The sequence below is a fragment of the Drosophila obscura genome, unplaced genomic scaffold, assembly GCF_018151105.1.
Source record: "Drosophila obscura isolate BZ-5 IFL unplaced genomic scaffold, ASM1815110v1 contig_150, whole genome shotgun sequence".
Taxonomy (NCBI): Eukaryota; Metazoa; Arthropoda; class Insecta; order Diptera; family Drosophilidae; genus Drosophila; species Drosophila obscura.
Genome location: NW_024542736.1, coordinates 11528243 through 11543544, shown reverse-complemented (window position 1 = coordinate 11543544; position 15302 = coordinate 11528243). Strand labels below are relative to the sequence as shown.

The 15302-nt window shown below is 45.2% G+C and overlaps 1 protein-coding gene across 4 annotated transcripts in view; it reads right to left on the bottom strand.

Annotated features, from left to right (window-relative positions):
- The window catches only part of LOC111066512 (homeobox protein homothorax), a 114307-nt gene that overhangs the window by 84237 nt on the left and 14768 nt on the right, over positions 1–15302 (bottom strand). For all 4 annotated transcript variants that reach the window (XM_041591757.1, XM_022355199.2, XM_022355200.2 and 1 more), the window contains exons 4-5: positions 6101–6151; positions 3410–3460 (exon numbers count right to left, since the gene is read on the bottom strand). In XM_041591757.1, coding sequence (XP_041447691.1) covers positions 3410–3460; positions 6101–6151 — 102 coding nt within the window. The remainder of the gene's footprint in view (positions 1–3409; positions 3461–6100; positions 6152–15302) is intronic.

The following is a 15302-nucleotide window of genomic DNA, read 5'->3' as shown; positions in this document are numbered from 1 at the left end:
CTATATATTGTCAGGGAATATTTTTGCCAGGTTTTCCTAGCATTCATCGCATCATTTAAAATCTTCAAAAAATCTCCCCCAATCTGCTGTGTATCCCTTAGCTTGCATCATCATCATCATCGGCTGGCTAAGGCTAACCAAAAGTATACAGCTGTCGATGTCGATGTCGTTGTTGTTTCTGTTGCTGGTTGCTGGTTCTGGTGCTTGTGCTGTTGTATAGCGATCCCAAAGCGATCTGGCCAAGCCATCAAAACAAGGCCCCCAAATCGGTGTTGTTGCTGTTGTAGTTGCCCCCATGCCGGCATTACCCCAGCCGATTCTCTGGTGCTGTTGGTGCTGCTGCTGCTTACCCCCTGCCGGAGAAGCGTGTGCAACTGACCCAACGTGTTGTCTCGACAGTCTCTCGTTCTGTCTCAGTGTCTCTCTGTCTATCAGTCCGTTTGTCTCTCTGTCCATCAGTCTGTTTGTCTCTCTGTCTATCAGTCTGTTCGTCTCTCTGTCTGTTTGTCTGTTTGTCAATTGCAATGCCTGCCTGCCTAATGCTGTATTTTTTTTGCTGTGTGATGTTTTTTTGTTGTTTTGTTTTTTTTTTTTGCATGTGACTCTGTGACGAGAATTGTCCGTGTGCTGGGGATCTGGGGGAGCCGTAGAGCTGGAGCTGGTGCTGGTGCTGGAGCTGGAGCTGGTGCTGGTGCTGGAGCTGGGCCTGGAACTCTCGAGCTCCAAGCTGGGGCTTCGACTCTGGGACTGAGACTGGGACTGAGGCAAACCAGTTTTGACAGACACAAGTCTTGAAACGTCTTTTTAACTGATTCTGTTTTGTTGGTGGTGTTGTTGTTGTTGTTGCTGTAGCAGCGGCAACAAATATGCACAGATATACATATATATAAAATGTTCAGATCTACAGATATATATTCCATACACACACACATACATATATAGATGTAGTATTTCAGTTTTCGTTTCGTTGTTGTTTTTTTTTTTGCAAGTCAGCCCGCACATTTTATTTAAGTATATTTTGTATTTCTTTTCATTTATTTCGGTATTGTTTTTTTTGTTTTTGTTGTTTTTGTTGTGTGTAGTTTTTTGTTGTATTTTTTTGTTTTGTGTTTTTTTTTATATTTATTTTATACACCAAAAATCGACCGCTGCATTTTGTTGGCTGCATATAAATGAATGTGTTGTGTGTGTGTGCTTCTTTTTTTATGTACAAGTTGCTACAGTTCTTTGTGCTGATTGTTGCAGTTGTTGGAGCTGCAATTGTTGCGTTGTTGCTGTTGTTGTTGCTTTCATATGTGTCGCAAGCTGTGTGAGTGACAAATGACAAAACAAAAACCTGTCGTGGACTCTCCGGCACTGCTGCTGCTGGTGCTGGTGGTGCTGCTGCTGCTGCTGTGCTGTTGATAAAGATCTTGACTCTTTCTGGGTCCCCGTGTGGCTGTCTCTTACCCACCTTACAGGGTGCTGCCTGCAACAAATTGCAGCTGGCTGACTGACAGACAGACACACAGACAGACAGAGTGACTGATCAACTGACTGACTGACTGATGAACTGATGAACTGATGATCAACTCACTTTCCTTAGTGACTTAGTCTTACTGCTCCAGTTTTGGCCTGGCTTAGAAAGCGTTTTTTTGGTAATTAACATTGTCCATAGCACTAATTGCAGATTGATTGACTTCTGCGACTGTATCTGCCAGCTACTCGCACGTTTGATTCGTTCGCCTGTCATTAGCCCCATGGCCCACTCTCCATGGAGACAGCAGCATTCCACAGCAAATGACTCGGATATACGAGTCCCCCCCGACCATAACTTCTCTATACTTATTCTCCGAGCGTTTTGTCTTGTTTGGTTTTGGTTCAGCTTTTCTGTTCTTTTTTTGTTGTTGTTGTTTGTATTTTGTAGAATGTTTTGCATAATTTCTTACTTAAGACTTAATTGAAAAAGAGTGAAGAGAGACTTGGAAGCTCTTCGGACGGGTTTTTGGCCTGTTCTACTCCGCTCTGGCCGGGCTTAACTACGGCTCAGCCTCGACTTCGCAGCTTCGACTGGGAGTCCGACTTTGGGCTTCAGTTTCGGCTTCGGCTTCGGTTTAGGTTTAGGTTCGCGTTCCACGCTTCGTTGCGCATTTGCCTAATTAATTTTCTCGACACAGCACCAGCGACAGAAGGGACGGAAGGGCGGGATGGGGTGGGCAGATCGGGCAGCATTAATTACGACCCACGTTTGAGGAACAACTTCCATTAAGCAGCAGAATGAGAGACACGCACCCGAGTGTCTGAGTCGCTTGCATATTATTTGAAATTAAAACAAATTAGGCAACCTGTAATTTTTCCATTTAGACTATAAAGTGTCTAATAATCAAGTAGGTGTTGTAGGAGAACAGCCCACCCCTCAAACGAAAATGAAATGAAAACATTCAGTTGGGAGACTAATTTATGTGGCTCTCTTATCAGGACTGAAACATCTTGGAATTCTATGAGGCACAGTCTGTAGGCATGTAGGGGAGAGGATAGCTGGGATGGGTGGGATGCCGTCATCACACCTCATGTATCAACAACAAAAGGGAAGCCGAAAACTGAATGCATTCCATTGTTCCATTGCAATTGCAGCAGAAAACATAAAAATGGAAGGGAAATTCTTTTCTTTTATCTTACGCATGAAACTGTAACCAGCGACAAACAACTACAACAAACACCTGCCGCTTTGTCGCCTTGCCGCTTTGCCGCTGGCCAAATATTTGTTGCCACAAAAAACTAATCCCCGGCACACATCCTGCTCCAGCGACGAATCGGCTACAACTATTCCACTTTGATTGGCAATTAATTCAATTCAATTTTCAGCTGCATTTTTGTTTCTGACTTTAATTTAGACATACTGCAAGTGTATTAGACAGGCCAAAGATATATGGTCGCCTGCTGTGGGACCGAATCCGAACCCGACCGCTCCCCACCCCTCCCCTCCCTTTGCGAGTATGCCCCTCAATGAAATGTCAACACAAATGTTGGTAATTGAAATGCGCGCCCGCTGGAAACTATTTTAACTCCATTTTTTTTTCTTTTGCTGTTTTGCTTTTTTGCTGTTTCTGTTTTGGCCTGGTTTATTTATTAGCCTGGTCGGGGGGGTTCGTGTCTGATCTGTGTCTGGTCCTGTTCCCGGTCCTGCTCTCAGTGTGTGTCCGCGACATTTGGGTGGTCTTTTTGGGGCGTTGATAAATGATTGGAGCCGACTCGGCCCGTCCCAGCCTATGCCTGTCATTTTTGCCGTTAATTGCAATGACTAAACAAATGTATTTTCTGGTTCTTCGCAAGATGATTTCGCCTAAATGTTTTCCAGTATCTCCAAGGTATTGCAATGTTTAGGCCTTAGCTGGTAATTGATTCAAGAAATTCAAAATGTTTTACTTACTTTTTCTAATTCTAAAAGGTGAAACCGAAGTACTTGTATTGCTTGCACCATCTGCAAAAAGGAAAGGGAAAGAAAATATTAATATACATATATATAATCGTGTAATAATCGTGAAAATACAAGCGGATTTACTATTAAACAAACACACACTCAATCACGCATACACTTCATTCCAGAGAGCCCTAAAAGTCTTTGGCTTTGTTGTTTGCTCATTTCTCTTAGGGTTTTGCTGGACCCCACCGCTAATTAAAACATCAGTTTGACATTTGACATTTTTACGATGCTGCTAACTGCTCAACTGCTGCTGTGTGGCCTGCCCTGCCCCGGCCTGGCATTCAGCTTCAGTTCTGTTCATGTTGGTGGTGCCTTGTGGTGGTTCTGGTGGTTCTGGTGGGGCTGGCTACTGCTACAACTGACAAGAATTTCATTTAACCGCGCTGCTGCATGCTGCCTGCATGCTGCCTGCTGGTGCAGAGCTCTTCTAGCGCAGCAGAAGACAAGACATGCTATAAACATTTTTATAGCAGGCGACCTCAACTGCTTGGGTTTTTTTCTGGCTCTTCCTTTAAGTAAGTGTTACTAAATGCACTTTTAAATGTTCAAACACGATAGCGGATGGTTGATGGTGGATGGTGCTCGGAGGAGAAGGAACAAAATTGGAGGCAAAGAAGGCAAAACCCAACCACAGAGTGGCATGCCAAAATGATTTATGGCCAAAGTACGCAGACGCAAGCGAGGCACACATGGCCATGGCCAAGACGAGAGATCCGCCAGACGCAGTCGCAGTCGCAGACTGGCCCAGTAGGTGCAGTGGGGTGCGGTGGGGTGGTGCTCATTCGGGGGATTGGGTGGCCTGGGCAGTCAGTGATTTTGTACTACAACTAATAAACTAATCTGCAAGTGCATAAAATTAGGGCCACCAGAGATCGCTCTCTCCCTCTCTCTCCGTGCTCCGTCTGTGTGTCGCTGCAGAGGCATCTTTGTGTGGCAGATGCAACTTCTGCTGCCCTGAGTGAGTGGGTAAGTGAGTGACACATTTACGACTGCCAAGAGTCGTTCGAGTGCGGTGTGGTGGCAATTAAAATTAGTTTTGCCCATAATCTCTTTATATGTGTGCCAGCCCAGCCCCAGATATGTCCGAGACGGGACCAGGCCAGGCCAGGCCAGGCCAGGCCAGGCCAGAGCAACTGTTCTCCATCCGCATTTCGCATCTTCTTCAGTTAGCTGCGCTGCTGCTACCCAATTGCATGGCTCGTTTTGCACTTTTTGCACGCGGCATTTCCGTCTTGATTTACATGCCAACCGAAATGATCTCTCGCTCCCCCCCCCCTATTCCACTCTGCCTCTGCCACTGCCTTTGACTCTGACTCATGGTGGGGCCATTAAAATTGTTATGACTCGGATGCCAGCGGAATGCCAGGCAGAAAACTGAGCAAGAAAGGGAGAGACAGAGAGATAGAGAGACACAGCGAGGGAGAAGATGAGATGATCTGATGGCTTTTTGCCTGGATAATGCCCCTTTGCGCTGCGCATAAAAATTGAACCATTTATTCCATAACTGGATTAAGCAAACATCTTTTGGTATCTGCACAACTTTAACACGATTTTACATCTGGAATTTATAATCTTTGGAACTGTTTGCGTTTCGATCTTACAGCACTTTCAGGGTAGGTGTCCCTAAAAGGAGTTACTCCAAATAATAATATTGGCTATGTATATTTATGGATTAAATATAATTTGGGAGCCCGTGCCTCTGCTCGTTCTTCTACGACCATTTCCTCTAGCAGATTATCATACTACATATACTCCCTCCCATGTACTGGGTGTCCTATAAAAATGATCATGATCAACACCACCAAGGTTGCCTTGGTCTTTTGGTTCTTTTGCTGCTGGCATTTGCCTTTGCCTTTGCCTTGGACGGAACTGTTGTTAATCTTCTCCTGCACCCCACAAGGCAGCGCTCCACTCCACGCCACGCCATGCCACGCCAGAGATATCGCCACTACCCCGCAGCAATAAAGAGATCCGAATGCATATTCCACAATCCTAAAGCCGTTGGCTTCATTGTTGTTGCCGTTGCTGCTGCTGCTGGTGCACACCCAAGGCTGCTGGCTGCCCCAAGCTGCAGGCAGGCAGGCAGCCCATTTAGAGAGTGCAAAAATGTCATATGCATCATTAAATCGTTCTGCTTCATATTGTCGTTCGCTTGGGTTCGTACGCGCAGTCACAGAGAGAGAGCAGAAAATAGAGACAGATACAGAGAGAGCGAGAAAGAGAGCAAGAGCAGTGAGAACGAAAAGTATGGCAACGCTGTCCGATAAAATGTCTAAACAACTCAGTTTGTCCCGCTCCAACAACAAAAACAACAAAGCTGCTTGCTGCTTGCTGCTGGCTGCTTTGATGAACAAATGCTCATAAATTGTTCGTTCGTTGATGCTTTGCTCTTTTGCTAAATTCACTGTGATTTATTCTAAATAAAAGAAAATTATTCAATTGTCGTCGTTGTTTTGGGTCAAGGTGATGCAGACTACAACACACACACAGATACACCCCCCACAAACACAAATGCAAAATGTATAGCCATGATCTTTGGCATCGCAACATGCTGCCAGATCAGAGGCAACATAGTTGATTTTGCTTTTGTTTTTGTGCTTCATTTCATTTGTTTTGTTTTTTTTTTTTTTTACTTACCAGTGAGTCGACTTCGGGATCTGCGGTATAGTAGGGTTTCTGTGATCTTATCTGCAAGCAGAGAACGAGAGAAGAATTAAAGTTAGTGAGTGTGAAGAAAAATCGCAATATGGACAGCAGGAAGGAACCGCTCCATCCATTCCAAACAGCTGTCCTGATCCAAAACATAATCATCATCTACGAACGGCGGAGACACGGGTATTGCTATTATTTTATGATGGTCTTTTGGAGAGCCGATAAGGGAGGGCTCCGCCTGTCCCGGCAAAATATTGTACACATTATAAAACTACAACAACCATGAGCAAATCGGTTCCAAAACAGACCATGGGAAACGAAACATTTGCTCATCCATTGGGGCAACACCACACAGATCCAGTGCCGGTGCCAGTGCCAGTGTCAGACCCCGAAGAGGTGACGGTGACTCGCCTGTGACCATAAAAGAGATTCTCGTTTTTATAGCCACCCCGAGAGACCGAGCCGGAGCCGGAGCCCAAGCCCAAGCCCCCGGCCAAAGCCGTGCCAAAGCAAAAAAAAAAACAACAAAAACGCTGCATAGATATAAAAATAAACCACACACTTAGATAAAAATCACAAAAGCAATATCTGACTAGATAAAATACCACACAGACAGACAGACAGACAGACGGAGCCAAGCAGAGATGGAGACCCAAACTGAACCCAGCGACGACAGCAGAAGGTCATCATCAACGGCATCGCATCGCAGCAGCTGAAAATGCTGCGCGAATTATTTGAAATTTCTTTGTTGCTGATATTTTGTTTGGCTCTCACGGAACTGCCACACCAGGCGCAGCCGTAATAAATGGCCGAGACAAGCTCGGCTCTTCACAGATAACCAACCGGCAGATCAGATTGGACACACACACACACACCCCCGCTGCGATCTTATATAACGGGCGAGAGGCGACCTTGTCCAAATGTGTGGCATGTTTGCATGGAACCGAACGACCAACCGACCACCCAGAAACACATGCAACAAGGTTGCACTGATGGCGGGAGGTCCACAGCCACAACGGAGTTGATCTTGTCCCTGGATTATGGACGTGACCCTGAACCGAGTCGGAGTTATTATTGATCTGCCATTCCTGCTATGCAAAACCATCTATGAGATTTATTCTCAAGAGATTTTGAGTCCCTATCAAATGAAGATCAGTTGAAGATCGGCCAGTCTTCAATTTCAGCTGAGATTGAGGATAATGAATGAAGTTAAAATAAACCTAATAAAATATGTAAAGTCTAAGCAATAAATGACTGGTTCCCCACTGATCTAAGCCTATCTTGGTACACATTAAAATTCCAATAGAAAGTCAACGCATGCCCTACTGATCTCCGACAGTTAAACGTGCAATCTTCTGCAGCAGCAGCAGCCCACACTCAGATACTGCTCGAAGATACAGATACAAAGGCACCCATGTCAGAGCTTACTTGCCAGTCGTCCAAGGCAGTAACGGCAATTTGAAATCAACTGAGGCATGTGCAGCTAATAATTACACACTTTGCACACAGACAGACTGACAGGCAGGCAAAGCGAGTACAAGTAGAAGAGTACCAGAGTACGAGTAGATCGCTGGGGAGTTGGTGGAAGTGGTAGAGTGGTAGACTTAGAGACGGACGTACCCACAGAGTATATAGTATCTAGATATGTGGGCACTTCCATCCGTACCGTACAATGGCTGTATGAGAAAAACGCCCCATTGTGCGGCTGCAACAACAGCAACCATAATGCGAGTAACAACACACAAAGCACAGCCATTGAAGACGACGACGACGATGATGACGATCAAGGAGGAGGTCGACAGCGACGGAGCAGGAGACGAGCGGAGTGGAGGAGGTTGCGTGTTGGGTATTTTGCAAAAGTTGTTGCCTGTTGGCTTTAATGTTGCATTTTCAAATGCTGGTTGGTGGATGGTGCTGGTGTTGCACACACACACACACAGACACTGTGGCACACAGAGAGAGAGAGCGAGAGAGAGAGGGACAGATGGGAGAACTTGCCAAACTGGTTTCGCCATGCAGGTCTCTGTGCTGGCCCGGAGTCGCGGCCTGGCCAGGTCGCGCTTTAGCTTTAACTGATATGAAAAGCAGTCAGCCAGAAGTTGGCCGGGAATATTGCACACGCACTTTACTGGATGCGCCTCAAAATGGCTGCCCCCGAAAAAACCTTGAGAAGTAATATCTCTCCAAATCCTGCAAGTATCGCTCTCTTTAAGAGCGCGCGAGAATGTTTTTAAAAATATATAAATCATGCGACCAACTAGTAAAATGCACAGCATGAGACAAGTCTATAAATACCCTCCCGGACAGCAGTTGGGGCGTGAAAATGGGAATGGAAATGCGAATGGAAATGGAAATGCTTTTCTCCCTTTCTTTCCATCTTTCTCTGATGTGTGCGCGAGTTCCCTGACAATTTTGTCAACATGCAGCAGTGCGTGGGCGTCTCTTGCAGCTGACAATTTCATATTTATAGTTAAAGAAATACACACACACACACACACGCACACGCAGACATTTCCGTATAAATAAATATAGTCTAGTCCCGTTACTCTATGGCCAGTCTTATTTGGGATCTCCAATCTCATATTGAGTGTGCGGAAAGCCCCCAAAAACAAATCGCCAGCAACGTCACGCGCCCCAGACGAGCCACCGATTGGGACCGCGAACCCCCCTTTTCTAATCAGTTTCATATGAGCCGCTCATAAATTTATATTTCTTTTTTTTTGTTTTCTGCCCCGCTGTTCTTTTTATTTTGTAGTTGCCTCTGTTTCGTTTTTTTTTTTTTTTTTTGCAATCCCCCATTGTCGAGGCGAAAAGAAATCACTACTGTTTAGATACTGCTCTTCAGAACACTTTTATGATGCCAATAAATGCAATTATACAACACAAAAATGGTTTACAATGTCAGCGGCAGGCAACTGCTGGCGGTTGCCGGTGGCGGTGACAGCGACGGCGATCGACAGACGTCTGTCTCCAAATCGGTGGCCCGAAAGATACAAAAATAAAACACCAAACTGGCCCGCGTAGGTGGTCATAAATTTCCCCCCTCGAATGTGTGTGATTATGCGGGGGAAATTTTGAAATCAATTCCGCTTCATCAAACTGCACAGAAACGCCACGTGCTATCTCATCCAGCCATCATAAAAGAGCTCGACTATATATACATTATTAATATATGTAGATATATATATAGGGAACTTGGTCCAACAAATTATGATTCAATCAAAATTCTCTTGCCACAATTAACGAAACATGAGACACGGCTGTGGGGGGGCGGGTAGGTCGAAACCAAAACTATGCCACAAAATCTGGGTTCATAAAGCAAGAAATACGCATACCCATTTTTCTTTAGTTTGTTTTAGCTAGACGCTATTTTTTTATAGTGCCAATACAGCTAGCTAGGAGGAATTTTATAGCCCCGCGACCTGGCGTTGTGTGTTGGCCATAAAATCATCCAGAGACCTGGGCCTGTGACTGGGCCTATGCCTGGGTGGGTGAGTGAGGAGATAGGCCATAGACCAGGTCTACACCCAACAGTAGCAGCAGCAGCAACAGCAACAGCAGCAGCAGAAGTGTGTGGTGTGTGGCGTGTGATGGTGGAAGGCACTTGAGTAATGTGGCCATAAAGCCCAGTAACAACCCCCAACCCCAGTAGTCAGTCCCCAGTCTCTGTACCAGTCCCAGTACGGGGACCATAAAACAATTTATGCACTACTATAGCCCGACTTTTGGAATCAGCGCTGGCAGCAGCACAGTAGCCAGCGTTGTTGTTGACGTCGTCGACATTGTCGATCGCCGTTGAGCCTTTGCCCACTTGAGAAAAGAGTGCAGTGATAACAGTGATAACAGCGCGGCCCAAAGGCAACAGCAACAACAAAAGAGATTCGCCAGCAGTAAAGGAAGATATAACAAAGAAGGAAACTGAAAGGGCAGTGTGAAAAAATTATCAAAATAGAATTTAAAAATTATAAAAATTTCAATTTGGAACTTGTACATGCCACTGGCACACTCTTCCATCTCTTATTAGTTGCTCTAAGGGACAGCGGGAGGCATGAAGGCGCCTAAATTGCAGCACGTAGCCACATTATGTATATTATTTGAATTTTTCGTGCCACGGCGCCAGCCTCATGCGGGTCCCCCACTCCCCAACCCAACCCAACCCAGCCACACCAAGCAACTAACATTATAAACAAACACAAATACAAACAAAATATATTTGAGAGCGTGCACGAGGGAGAGATAGAGAGAGAGAGAGTCAGTTGGAATTTTATCAAAATTTATATCTCACTTGGACAAACAATCTCTCGCGCCCGCTCGTTCCCCATCGCTCATCTCTTTTAAAATATATCTAAAGATAGATTTGAATGAACCCCGAAAAGCAGTTAGATGTTTTGTGGTATATTCTGCAGTGATCTATCATTTAGTGGAGACCCAGACAATGTTGCTGTGGTCACCTGGCGATGATGAAGAACAACAAACAGCGTCATGGAAATCTCTGCTCATTCACTGCGAAATTGCACTTGGGCTTAAGGTGAAACCAAAAACCGAACCGAACAGCGCCAAAAGCCTATCGAATTTCTCACACCTACACAATGGGGGAATGGACTCACGGTTAGGTACCTAAAAGCTTGCACAATGCCCCAAAACAGGGACGACGCACCAACCAAAAAGGGGAGTGGGGGGTTGGATTGGATATTGTAACAACTCAATTGATGGCCTGGCTTGCATTGAGTGCGAGTGCGAAAGAGAGAGAGAAAACATCTTGGGAATTTTATGGCTTACATTTTGAGCACCCCTCAACACCCTGTCATCCTTCGACGCCACTGTGCCACTGTAACCCACAAAAAACGCATAAAAAAATATACCAAAACTGAACAATAATAATTTTGTTGTAATACAAAACCAAACTTTATTTGCCTAGCTGATGACGATGATGGCACCAACAACGCTCATGATGATGATAATAATGATAATAGCGATGATGATGATGATGTTGTTGGACTTGTTTAATGTTGTTGATTACTTTTACCCGACATTAACATCCAAAAGGCAAACACAAATAGTACAAAAACAAAGGCGCATCGCAACGCAACGCATCGCATCGTGGCGTAGCGTAGCGTAGTTGTTGTTGTTTTTATCTATCTATCTATCTTTATAATGGGCGCACAATATCGGTAGTAAAACAGCCACAATTGAGGTGACACAACCAGAGCCTGGGCAGCAGAAGCAGTCAAGAACACAGAAACCAAACCAGACCGAACCGAACACAGACCCCCCCACTGACAGTTTCTTTTTATAACCCCACAGAGTGAGAGAGAGAGAGAGAGCGGGAGGGAGACTCCTCCATTCCATTCCACTCCAGTTTACGACCCGAAAGCAAACGGTGAACGCAATGTGGCAGCTACTGCCGCCGCCACAACAGCAGCAGCAGCAGCAGCAGCAGCAGCAGATACACTTCTAACGCTCTTGTGGCAGACGGGGCAGAGTGGGTAAACATTGGCAAACAGCACACAGATAGACAGACAGAGAGTGTCAATATTTGCATGGCCACAAGAGATTTCTTCGGTCTCCTCTTACCTGCACCACAAAGATAATCATAATATTCGTGTCTCTCCACCCCGAAAAGCTATAACATCCGGTCTTAACTATGCCTGATAATCGCCCAAATAACTATATGCGAGTGTGTACGAGTGTGTTTATATTGTATGGAAAGATGAGCGACATTGTGGCAACATTCATTGACACAATTTGTCACTTACAGCTCGGCTGTTTGGCATTTAATTGAAAGCGTTTAGCAGAGACATCTTGTCTAGAGAGCAGAGCACTCATAAATCATTTCGGGTGCTGGTTCGGCGGGGGGGCCCCATAAGTAACGCCACATAAATAAAAGCGCAGCGAAAGAGTGAAAAAAGTATCTGTGGCGGCTGCAGGAGAGAAACGAACGAAGGAGAGAGAGAGCGAGAAAAATCCCAACGATTTCCATAAGCAAATCAAACTATTCCCCATATCATTTGTGGCTCTATTTCTCGAAATACCAAATTGATTTTGGGCTGTGCAACACCCAAATGGGTTAAGCTATTTGATGAACGTATTAGAGGCCACTGCGCACTGCGATAATGTAGCTAGCAGATGCACACAGACACAGGCACAGACACATTCGATCCCTGAAATATAGAGCTGTTAAAAAGGGTCAAACTACTGTACAAATATTGGGAGTCATCAGGGCCAGCAGCAGCAGCAACAGCAGCTACAGAATGGAAATGGAAATGGTGGCATAATCCAAACATAAACTCGTCCAGATACATTAAGGCAGTTAACTAAATAATCACATTTAAAAGGCGCCAAGTGGTTCCATAAACAAATATTTGAATTTGGGACGCAGCTCGTCTGGCTGTCTGGCTGTCTGCCTGTCTGGCTGCTAATGGAGGTGGCAGGCTGCTGCTCGGAATCTGAAATCGGTGAACCACATGCACCATGCACCCATGCACCACTCCAAAGTAAATAATCCGAGGCCTCTGGTGGGTGGGTGGTTGGCTTGGATGGGTGTCGGGCCCTACACTCTCGCATTTATTTCCTCCCAGGGGCTGTGCCAAATCATTTCACGCTGTGCCACCAACTGAATGCAACGCAATTCCAACCAACAAAAACCAAAAGCCTCCCCTTGGAAATTATTCCTCCCATTTTGGGAACTCATTCCCTCTGGCAACAGTTGCGTCTGCGCCTTGCTCATTTCGCAGTTAGGCTACTACAAAAAGTACAACAAAAAAAAAATAGAAAACGAAGAACGAATCTTTTGTTCCACTCCAGAAAGAAGAAATTCAAAACCCGCTAAGGGTTGGATCAGCCGGGGGAAAAAAACAACACTCATACACACAGAACTAAAAAGAAAAAGAACAATGCCTTAATAATGTTCGTACAACTAGAACGAGGGAGAGAAAGAGCCATAGCCATAGCCATAGCCAGAGCGAGAGGCAGATTAAAAAGGTACCAAATTCCAAATAAAAAGGTAAAGGTTTCTGTATTTTTTATCATTAAAAGAACAAAACAACAGAACCAACATACACACAGTTTGAGGGAAGCAAGAGAGAGAGAGGTTGAGATAGAGGGGGAACCAACTGAGTCAGGGAATATTGCACAAAAGAGATTAAGTTCCTTTTTCTTACCCGATGCGATGCTGCCTCCAGGCCCCGAGAAACAGAAACAGACAGAGACAGAGAAACGAACGCAAATGCGTAGAGCCCAGAGATATCTCTCCTATATAGAGAGGGGTAGGGGGGAAGATGAGAGATCCCAGCCCTGGCAAAGTGAACATTCCAATGAGAAGCAGAGGCCGAGGCCGTTGCCGATGCCGAGGTAGAGCCCTGCCTGCTCCTGCTGACAATACAACTGCGCAAGCGTAACCTTTCATACCTGATTATGAACCGCACCGAAGAGCTGAACCTCAGCACATCCCATCCCATCCCGTCCCATCCTCTCTTGCCTTTTGCGTTTCAGACGAAATCAGAAAATGCAATTTACGAAACAAAAACGACGAAAAAAACACAGCCAGAGCCGGAGAAACAAAAGAGAGAGGGGGAGAAAAAGGAATCTTGGCCATCGGAATTGCCTTTTGTGCGGGGAAAACCCAAAAAGAAAACCAAAATACATTGATTGGCATTAGGGCTTAACCTGTTCTACCTGCCGGGAAAGTTGGTCACTTTTCCTGTTGGCCAGTTGAAATGTTGTGACAGTCTAGTTAATGTCAAGGACAGACAACTGCCCATCATCATCAGCAGCAGCATCATGATCATATTCAGAGAAAATGAGTGTGAAGAGACGAGAGACAGTGTGCATGTGATGGGATGATGAAATCAAAAATCATCGGGCACATTTAGCCGCACTTCATTAATCATCAGGCCCAAGCAGACAATCCTTCCTACCCAGGGCACCCAGGCCAGACGTGGCACGCATGGCCTGCAACTGCATCAAGCAGGAACCACAGACAGCCACAGCCACAAGAGCACAAGAGCAGAAGAGCAACAACCAGCAATGACAAGGAGACAATGGCCCAATGTTGTCAGCGGCGGAATCAACTCGTTGCATGTACAAACTATTAGCCAAACTGCCACAAAACTCTTGTCAAACCACAAGGAGGCATCGCCATCGTGGGGTAGGGGAAACAACCGAAAGAAAGAACCCAAAAGTCGACTGCCAAACGAGATGATTTTCATTAAAAATTACTTAAAATGAAATCATAAAAATATATACGTATATTCTGTTTTTGGGCAGACTTTCCTTTGTCTTTCGGGGGGATAGGGGGATCCTCCAACAAAGACACAAAGCACATTAACCAATGGGGAGAAATGATAATAATGATCATCATTATCAAGCAACAACAGCCAACGAACTTTTGTTGGATCCCCATTCCCATTCCCATGCCGAGTATTTATACATGTATACACCACATACATATATTCGTATTCTCTTAGTATGTATTTATTTTTCTTATATTTTTGTTGTTGTTTTTGTTTGGTCTTGTGGTCCATCATTTGCATCACATGTTTCTGGTTTTAAAGAGAAATTATAAAGCGTTTCCTTAGCTGCATCATTAGCAGCGCCAACACCAAAAGTCGCCTAACTATGTATGTACTGCGAGTATATCATCCATCCATCCAGCCAACAGAGCAGAGGATCTGATCTCTCTTGGATCTGTCGGATCTGTGGGATCTCTCGGATCTGTCGACTCTTGATGAGGGGGGAATCGCACCCAATGTCTGTGGCGTTGGCGTGGCGCATTTTACGCAGTTGCTTAGTCCAAATTAAAGTGAATTTATATATAGAGGAGGGACTGATGAACACACACACAAGCAGAGTGAGAACGAAGAGATATATCTATGCAATCTATCTATATAAAATGCATCGGCATCGGCATCATCATCATCAACAACAGCAACAGCAGCGGCAACAACTGCTTCAACAGCAACTAAAAAAGTGCCAAAGCATTATTTTTAGCGTCCTCTTCTGGGGCGAGGCGACGACGACGACAACGACGACGACGATGTCTCCTCTCCATTCCACTCTGCACCGATGTGCTGCTCACTGCCTCAGTCGCTCGTTTGTTAAAATTCGATGGGCGAATGACATTTTTGAGTTATTTTTGTCAGCCCGACAACGACGACGACAACGACAACCCTGCTGTCCCCGAAATGGC